Genomic DNA, 10,114 nt, shown 5'->3' with positions numbered 1-10,114 from the left:
ACTCATTACATGCAAAGCAAGATAGTTCAAGCCGTGATTTGTCATCATTGTGATGATTATGGCTTACAGCTCATGAAAACCCCAAATCCACAACCTCAAAAAAGTAGATTATTACATGCAATCAATAAAACAAGGATTGTACATAGAACAATATCGGACCTCTTTGTGTAAAAATAAAGTGGATCAGTCTATACACATTAAAAAATCCTTCACTTTTTTTACACCTTCATGTGCATTAATAACATTAAGTGACAAATCATATGCGTGAAAAAATTCAGGTGGGTAAACAAAAATACAAACGAAAATAATTGTGAATGACAATTAATTGTGCTAACAAAAAATATAAACAGATAAAGTCTCTGTAATATACAGCTCCGCTTCAAAGCCAAATAGCAGAGCCTTCCAATGTTCGGTAGAGTAGTGCTTTCCTGGGGTTTGTATTAAGATCAATACATCCCCCTAATAGAGTGCGTACTCACCCCAAACTTTCGGCTGTAACAGACAGCCCCAAACGCTTTGTCTGATGGGACACAGTTACTGCGGCGTCTTTCGTATCTCGTTCTTTACCATCAGTCCTCAGTGTAAAGTATTCCCACAGTCATGCAAAGAAAAAATCTTTCATCGGGGAATAGTTCCACTAATAGTTTATTCAAAATTTCTTTTAAAATTCAAAGAATCACATTCGGCCAGTCCGAAAACAAACGTATTTGGTATGGTAGACCTGCCCCTCATTTGGTTTAAACATCTTCAGACCCAGCGGTCTTTAATACAGCAGCTTGTATTTTACATCACAATATTTATTTATTTATATTGCTGTGTTGACACGATACACTAAAAATTCATCACATTGACTTTGCAGTAAGTAATCTGTTAACCACTTGCCGTCCGCCCGTAGTAAAAAAACGGACGGACGGCACTGCAGCATCTGCGGGTAGCCGTCTCCAGACGGCAATTATTTTCTGCTCGCGCGCGCCCCCTAGTGGGCACGCACGGGCAGAAAAGACCCGACGATTAAACACACCCGTTACCGGGTGTTTGACATATAGGCGATCAGCGGGTCCATAGCCCGCCAATCGCCTATACCAAAAGAAAGCTCTATCTGTCCCCAAAAAAGGGTATAAAATTCATTTCAGTACAGCGCTGCATGACGGAATAAATGTCATTCAAAGTACCGCAGCGCTGAATACTGAAAAATGGCCTGGATGGGAAGGGGGTTTAACACCGCGGATGTCAACTGGTTAAGGAAACACTATTTTGGTTTAAATCACTGCCACCTGTATGATATATGGCTAATTGAACTCCTAGCGCTGCTTATCTTGTTATATCATTTTGTTATATCTGTTTTATAAGTGCAAAAGTAAAAACTGTTGATCTGAAATTCAGAGCTGTCCTGAATCCTCCGCACACGTCCTGCTATCATAAAGATCCCTCCTAGTTCCTATCATGGACTACAGGATGATTAGCCTTTATGGTGTATACCAGGAGAGTGGGTGGGTCTGAATAGTTTGGCACAAGCCAGTGGGCAGGGCTGACACCACTCAGCTCAGGTCAGTGTGTTGTCAGCCCACAAAAGAGCTCAGGAGCTGAGTTTATTTCTGGCAGATCAACAGGTCTTTATCGTTCCATTGAGCAACATAGAAATTCTTCCAATTCATAGACTTTTGGGTTGTACTACTACTATTGGAAAAATGGACAATGGCAACAAAAAGCGGCCGGCCAGCACAGGATAACTCCGCCCACAACCCTCATGTTTCGGTTTTGTATCAATGTAGTACAGAGAGCGTGAAATAAATTCAGAGGGGTGGGACCTGTGCCTCTCAAGATAAGGTAGGTACAAAAAATAAATTCCCCCTGTAGGCAACAGTATAACCCAACAGTCAAAGAATTCTAATCATTCCTGTGTCCCTAAATGGTCTCTCCAAGAACTGCAAAAATTCTGTGTTTTCTGTACTTGCAGGGTATTTAAAGGGATAAAACACAGGAAATGTGCTTCTATTGCAGAGATGTATTGTGTATGGTTTTTTTATTTGTATTTTGCCTTAACATACACTTTAATAACCTGCAAAATCTTTCTGCTCACAGGAGATAATTAAAGAATATGAAAGGAATATCTCTGAACTGGTGTCAACATTTCTGGAAACTGTGCAAGGACTATATCCTTTCCCCTGACACGTCTGGCAAACAAAGCCAGCAGCTAATATGCAGTGATCTGATAATATGTCTCTGTATTGCCTGCCTGGGGTGTCATCATCTAGGTTCATAATCTGAGATACAACATACGTCACAAGCGTACATGTCCATTATTGTGACAAATTCAAGTGCTGATTGCAGTAATGGGGCCATTTAGGAGATTGCTATGAAGAGATAGCCAGTGCTTTGCAGCTTTAGAAGTCTCCCATATCTTTCAGTGAGATTTTTATATCTCTATTGGTGAGATCACTGAGCTGAGTTCCTGGGTCTGTACACCTGTAATGCCCATTATGAGGGACTCCCACCATCCAAGTGCTGAGTTCCTGGGTCTGTACACTTGCTGTGCCCATTATGAGGGGTTCCCACCATCCCTGTGCTGAGTTCCTTGGTCTGTACAGCTGTAATGCCCATTATGAGGGACTCCCACCATCCAAGTGCTGAGTTCCTGGGTCTGTACACTTGCTGTGCCCATTATGAGGGGTTCCCACCATCCCTGTGCTGAGTTCCCGGGTCTGTACACCTGTAATGCCCATTATGAGGGACTCCCACCATCCAAGTGCTGAGTTCCTGGGTCTGTACACCTGTAATGCCCATTATGAGGGACTCTCACCATCCCTGTGCTGAGTTCCTGGGTCTGTACACCTGTAATGCCCATTATGAGGGACTCCCACCATCCCTGTGCTGAGTTCCTGGGTCTGTACACCTGTAATGCCCATTATGAGGGACTCCCACCATCCCTGTGCTGAGTTCCCGGGTCTGTACACCTGCTGTGCCCATTATGAAGAATTCCAACATTCCTGTGCTGAGTTCCTGGGTCGGCACCTATGCTGTAATGCCCATTATGAAGGGTTACCACCATCCCTGCTGTATTTATTTTTATATTATGGAGAATCTAACAGGAGGAGCTGGGACACACAAAGGTGGCTGGGAATACCCAAAACTCCCAGGTAGACGGGAACAAAGCTGGGAATTATGACAAGGATCTCACTGTTGGAATATCTAAGACATAAGAAGCTGGGGGCAGCCTTGGCCCACCCTGCTCCATGTATGCATTTTGGGGGCTTGACCCCTTAAACTATGGAACAATCAGATTGAAGTATGTGGGTGCCTTCAGACTCAGAAATGCTTTAACAGTTCAATGACTTGTTGTCTGGAGTTCTTCTTTAACCCCCCAGTTTACAATGGCTCAGATCAGAGACTTGGAGAACCACCACCATGAAAAGCTCCTGGAATTCTCTATTAATATGCTGGAGAGAGTACTGAAGGGGGAGATGGATGAAGAGATGAGCGATGAGGTTCGAGCGGTAAGCAGATTTCATTGTTATAGCACACCCCCTCAAATTGTTTGCTGACCAATGTGCTCAGGGACCATTAACACGGCATATTCTTCACCCGCTGCTGGCAGCTGTTTGTGGACAAAGACACCATCATCAATGCAGTCAGCGCGTCTCATGACATACACCTACTGAAGATCGATAACCGAGAAGATGAACTGGTCTCTGTGAGAATCTTGCAATGCCTCATGGGATATGTAGTTCCACCACAGCTGGTGGGCCGGAGTTTGGCTACCCCTGCTATAAGACCTAAAGTTTGAAAGTTTGTTGGCCCCTTCAGACCATCACATGTACAATATGGAGTCTGTCAGGAGTATGCGGACACCCCCCCCAAATGATTGAGTTCAGATGTCTCCAGTGAAGGGTACTGTTAATGCTACAACATACAAAGACATATATAGACAATTGGGCTCTTCCAAACTTGCGGTAATGGTTTGGTGAAGGCCCTTGGGGAAAGTTCCGGTATGACTGTCCAGCTCCATAAAGACATGGATTGATGGGTTTGATGTGGAAGAACTTGAGTGTCCTGCACAGAACCCTGACCTCAACCCTACAGAAAACTCATTTGGGATGAACTGGAATGCTGATTGCAAGCCAGGTCTTCTCGTCCAACATCAGTACCTGACCCAATGAACACCAATTCCCACAGACACACCGGGAAATCTTTTGCAATGCCTACTCAGAAGAGTGCAAGCTGCTATTGCCGCAAGGGGGGACAACTCTATACATAGGAGAACTATGAGGTGAATGATAATCACTCATCCTCCATAGTTCGAGCTGACATGTGACAATGAGACTGTCACACGTCGGCTCAATAGATCGGGAGGTGAGCAAACATATACCGTCGCTCGCTCACTTCTCTATCATCTCCCTGCAGAGAGCCACGAGTGTCAGTCACGGCTCCCTGCGGGTTTTCCCCCCTCCCCGCTCCGATCCTCCAGCACTGACTGGAGGAATGGACGGGGGAGGGGGCGGGTACAGCTCGCTCTGCCTTTAGATAGGCAGAGCCCGCTGTCACTCACACAGCTGGGTGGGTCTCGACAGTAATGTCAGGATCCGTCCTGGCTGCGGCGGTCTCAGTATACCGCGAGCTGTAGCTCGCGATTTACTGAGCTTTGGAACCAGCGAAAAACTTACTTGCAAACTCCAATACGAAATCCAGTCAATTTCTTTATTGAATAAAGTGGTGTTTTCTGTTTGCCTGATGAAGGGACCTCTGGGTTCCGAAATGTCGCATGGAGATGTTACACCACTTTAGTCAATAAAGAAATTGACTTGATTTCATTTTGGAGTGCGAGTGACTTTTTCACTGGTTTCATGTTATCTGGAGAGGCATCTGCTATCGCTACAGCACCCACCCTGTATTCTGGCTTTTCCTCCGGTTAGGAGTGGAATGGGACTCATTGAATTTTGAATACTGAGCTTTGGGTCACTGGAGGATGCTAGTTTATGTCCTTCCGTGACCCTTAAGAGAACTATGGAGAAAAACACTTACCCCATAGTTCTCTTTTAATGCCAATGCTTTTGCAATGGGATATCCAACAAGCTTATATATACAGGTGAAACTCGAATAATTAGAATATCGTGCAAAGTTCATTTATTTCACTAATGCAACTTAAAAGGTGAAACTAATATATGAGATAGACTCATTACATGCAAAGCAAGATAGTTCACGCCGTGATTTGTCATCATTGTGATGATTATGGCTTACAGCTCATGGAAACCCCAAGAACCCCAAATCCACAATCTCAAAAAAGTAGATTATTACATGCAATCAATAAAACAAGGATTGTACATAGAACAATATCGGACCTCTGAAAAGTACAAGCATGCATATGTACTCAGTACTTGGTTTGGGCCCCTTTTGCAGCACTTACTGCCATTACTTTTGCACGATATTCTAATTATTTGAGTTTCACCTATAAGTGTAATGGTCTGGTGTCCACAAACTTTTGGCCGTATTATGTATTTTTAAGTGGCTCTGGATACATGAGATGTAGGTTTCATCTCCCAGCACCACTAACAGTCATTGATATTGGGTTCTGTTTTCACTGTGAGCATGCTACTTTTCTGTCCATTGCATAGACGGCAGCAGAATGGGACACATTCCTGGATAGTAGAAGATATGGCAGGGAGACCTAGTCAGGGACCTATAGTAAGGCAGTGATTTAACCCCCCAGTGTCCACCCATAAAAAAAATTTGCATCTGGACTAGACTGACCCTTCCAATAGACTTTCTTGCAGTGGACTTACATAGGAAAAGGCAACAAATGAACTTCTATGGAGCTCCTGCAGCTGCACCTACTCACATTCTTTTCATTTCCCTAGTCCTGTGTGAATACAGCCCAGTGTGCGTCACGATAGTGCAGTGCAAGCTAAGAATAAAAGTGGTGAAGAGGGTCTGAATGTGGGGACGTAAAACCGCTTTTCTAGTGGACTGCTATTTCCCCTTTGCCGTTTATAGACGTCATTGGAGAAAGCACCGCTGGGCCAAAAAACATGCATAAAATACATCAAATCCACATATCATCTCATGAGAAGGGAATGGATGGTCTACTGACAGGTTCTCTTTACAGGTGTTTTCCATTCACATAGGGAAGTGTTAAATCCCTAACTTCCCCCAGTTGCTGACCTGCTGTAATCTGCAAAATGCCAGATATGTGTGTCCCTTCACCACAAAATCAGCCTCGGTGAGGCACCCCAGAAATGGACTTCTCTCACCGCATCCCAGCGGGATTGATCATCCTTGCGGCTGTTTTTTCGAAAAACAGAGTGAGGATTCTGGGGGGGGAGGGGGCATGCTGAAGGGTAACGTCAGCCATTGCCATTCCTACCAACGGTGTGCTTTCATGTTTGAACAGGTTCACAGAGAAGAACAGCAAAGGAACCGGAAGCGGGTCGCAGAGATCAACATGTACATTGATTACCTGCGGGACGAGCTTGACAACCTTGATGTCCATGAACAGATATGACTGTCCCGTGTCTGAACGCAGCTGAGACTTTCAATATGCTTACATGGCTGTCCACAGCACCATCTATTGTCTGCCATGCCAGGCTGCATCATGTCTCCCGTAGACACTCCTACCCAGGCCCATGGGTCTCACAAGTTTGGACACACTCCTGGTGCACTACTTCCCTCTGCCAACCCAACCAACCCCTTCCCTTAACCCTTTCTTCCCCTGTGCCCCTACCTTTGTCCCATACCTATCTCCTTCCCCCCGCCATCTTCTATCCTTCCTCCTCTTCTACCCCCCCCCAATCTTCTATCCTTCCTCTTCTTCTACCCCCCCCCAATCTTCTATCCTTCCTCTTCTTCTACCCCCCCCCAATCTTCTATCCTTCCTCTTCTTCTACCCCCCCCCAATCTTCTATCCTTCCTCTTCTTCTACCCCCCCCCAATCTTCTATCCTTCCTCTTCTTCTACCCCCCCCCAATCTTCTATCCTTCCTCTTCTTCTACCCCCCCCCAATCTTCTATCCTTCCTCTTCTTCTACCCCCCCCCAATCTTCTATCCTTCCTCTTCTTCTACCCCCCCCCAATCTTCTATCCTTCCTCTTCTTCTACCCCCCCCCAATCTTCTATCCTTCCTCTTCTTCTACCCCCCCCCAATCTTCTATCCTTCCTCTTCTTCTACCCCCCCCCAATCTTCTATCCTTCCTCTTCTTCTACCCCCCCCCAATCTTCTATCCTTCCTCTTCTTCTACCCCCCCCCAATCTTCTATCCTTCCTCTTCTTCTACCCCCCCCCTCTTCTATCCTTCCTCTTCTTCTCCCTCATTGCGCTATTGGTCTACCAGACTATCCCACACCAGCAATAGTTGACCCTGATTCTTCTACATCCCGTCACCATCTTTACATGCCATACAAAAGACAATATCAGACATGTCGGGTGCAAAACATTTCACTTTATTGTTACAATTCAGTACACTGAAGAGGCTAGGTTCACACCTAGGCGATTCAGATGCCGAGCTGTCTTCGCGCGTTTATGATTGTGCGACTGTTCATTTAAAACGGTGTGGTTGTCGCACGGTTTTCAATGTATAGAGATGTGTATGGGACCCAAACCGCGCGACAACAGCCCCGAAAATAGATCCTGTACCTCTTTGACAGACAGACGATTTCGTCCATGCGACAAACCGCAAAGGTGTGAACAGCCTCCATTGACTTCAATGCAAATCTGTGTTTTGTGCAATATCGCGCAACAAATCGTCTAGGTGAGCACCGGCCCTAATTCTTCCAATTACAGACGTGAAGAACGAGTGTGGAAATGATAGAACATGAACTTTACATGTTGGTAATATTGTATTGATTTCTGATGAATGATGTTCTGTTCTGCCTGAGGCAGTGTTGATCAGTTAGACCAGGGGTAGCCAAACTTCGGCCCTCCAGCTGTGGTAGAACTACAAATCCCATGAGGCATTGCAAGATTCTCACAGCCACAGGCATGACTCCAGGAGAGAGATGCATCATGGGATTTGTAGTTTCACCCCCAGCTGGAGGGCCGGCGTTTGGCTACCCCTGAGTTAGAAACTTCATATGTGACACCTTAGTTTAAGTGTCTGATTAAATATCTGCTGTCCTTGGAGCTGAAGTGATTGATTATTTTGTTGTGATTTATATGCCTAAAGCGCAGCAAAACCCAAAAACAAACATGTCCTATACTGCAGCTCACCTGTCCTTAGGTGTGGCGGCTGCATTAGTTTTCTTCTTTTTTTTTTTTTTTACCTGGTGATCCTTCCAGTAACACACTTCCTGTCCTAGGGTGACAGCACTCATTTACCGTACATTATCAAGATGACAAAAACAGTATAGGACTGTGGAACCCCTCCCCTCTACTATTCCTCATACCATGGTGGTGGTGGGGGTGTTTCATAGTCCTCAGAGACTAGCTGAAAACAATGTAACTGATAACAGTCAACTGGTGCAGAGAGCACAGAAAGTCATCAGCTCACAAAAATTCCAGCAAGATTTACAGGTATTATTTTTAACGTATACATTTTTTTAAATGTATCAATTAAATATAACAAATCATTTTAAATGGTGTATTTAACAAACTAAAAAGGGGCCAAATATGACATTTCTGTTTTCTGGGTTTAGGAAAAAGGAAAAGTCTTTCAATAACTCATCTCATTGCTTTTCAAGCTTTTTTTATTTAATGTCATTAAAAATGATCTTTCCATTTCAGCCTGCCGCTATTATTCATTTTTTTTTTAAAACTTCCAAAAATAAATTCCCAGTGGGGTCACACACAGAAATAAGACACTGGATTTTGACGTTTCCCCATGTTATCCAAGACTTTAAAAAAAAAAAAAGTCAATCCTGTATAATAATAATAATAATTTAAAAAATGAAAAAAAGCTGATTGGTTGCCACGGCAACTGCTCCAGCTACTGTCTGCTATTCCCCCCAGTGTACACTAGAGGGCGCCCATCCATTCCATATACACACGGCGGATGGAGAGTCTCATTACTGTATAGTAGTGTATTGGTTCCGTTGTGCGGATTGTGTCCACTAGATGGCAGCGGTGCTCTGCGGTGCTTTGTTTTGTTAATTTACAAGGCGCTCTTTCCTTTTTTTTTTTTGTTTGTTTGCTTGTTTCCTTAACTTTATTGGCAGCGTACAAAGTGTTCATGGCTCCGCACCGCAGAGCTTTGCATTGCGCTGCGGTGATCTCCGGTATCCGGTATGTCTGCATTTTACCACAACGCACATCTCACCCGCATTGTACGTGGGGAGGACCCACAAAACCATTGTCTTCTATGTGCCTCCAGTGCGGATCAGGAATTTATTTGTGAACTGACAGGTCCACTTTGTACCATGGTTTGAGTTCGGCTTTACACACTTATGGAGAGTTGCGGGTGGTTGTCATTAGTAACACAGACCGTTCTTCTTTCAGGCACATTGAGGGGAATCTGTCTAAATTGGGCCAGGCAGAATGTGTGTTACCCATAGCAACCAATCAGCTCCTATCTTTCATTTTCACAGTCACGGAGTCACCTGCATACAGTCCATAGACTCCGGCCCTCCAGCTGTTGTGGAACTACAAGTCCCATGAGGCATTGCAAGACTGACAACTACAGGCATGACTCGCAGAGGCATGCTGGGATTTGTAGTTAAATCACAGCTGGAGTTGCCCACCCCTTGGTCTATGGTGTACCAGTACAGCTGCAGGAGAGGCTATCACCATAAACAATCCTGGGAATTCTTACAGTGATAATATTGGGGACTGTTATAGAAATGTTATTGCGTCTCCACCGCGGAGCTTGTGGCAGAGGTGCTTCCCTGTCCATTAAAGGGCCGGCGGCGATATGTCAGACTGGTTTCCATTTCTCCTGACCAGAGCGCATTCTTTCCGTAGGTCACGTCAGCTTTGTGCCCCCCGTGATGCCAACTTTGTGATGCTTTCACATCTCCAACCTACGGAGCGAGAGAAGGCAACCTCGGCACTCCGGCTGTGGTGAAACTACAAATGCCACCATGTCCTCTGCCTCTGGGAGTCATGCCTTCTGCTGTCAGTCTTCCAGTGCCTCATGGGAGTTGTAGTTCCTCCACAGCTGGAGGGCCGAGGTTGCCTATCCCGAATCATACCGG

The 10,114-nt window shown here is 45.1% G+C and overlaps 1 protein-coding gene across 1 annotated transcript in view; it reads left to right on the top strand.

Moving 5' to 3' along the window:
* Window positions 1-6,528, top strand: part of DRC3 (dynein regulatory complex subunit 3) — an 18,768-nt gene extending 12,240 nt beyond the window's left edge. The window contains exons 9-12 of the mRNA XM_018558590.1: window positions 2,083-2,153; window positions 3,371-3,494; window positions 3,596-3,707; window positions 6,363-6,528. Coding sequence (XP_018414092.1) covers window positions 2,083-2,153; window positions 3,371-3,494; window positions 3,596-3,707; window positions 6,363-6,496 — 441 coding nt within the window. The 3' untranslated portion in view covers window positions 6,497-6,528. The remainder of the gene's footprint in view (window positions 1-2,082; window positions 2,154-3,370; window positions 3,495-3,595; window positions 3,708-6,362) is intronic.
* The last annotated feature ends 3,586 nt before the right edge of the window (window positions 6,529-10,114 follow it).

This window comes from Nanorana parkeri, unplaced genomic scaffold (genome assembly GCF_000935625.1).
Source record: "Nanorana parkeri isolate BGI_ZX_2015 unplaced genomic scaffold, ASM93562v1 scaffold347, whole genome shotgun sequence".
NCBI lineage: Eukaryota > Metazoa > Chordata > Amphibia > Anura > Dicroglossidae > Nanorana > Nanorana parkeri.
Note: the sequence above shows the minus strand (reverse complement) of the source record. Positions and strands in the feature narration are given on the sequence as shown.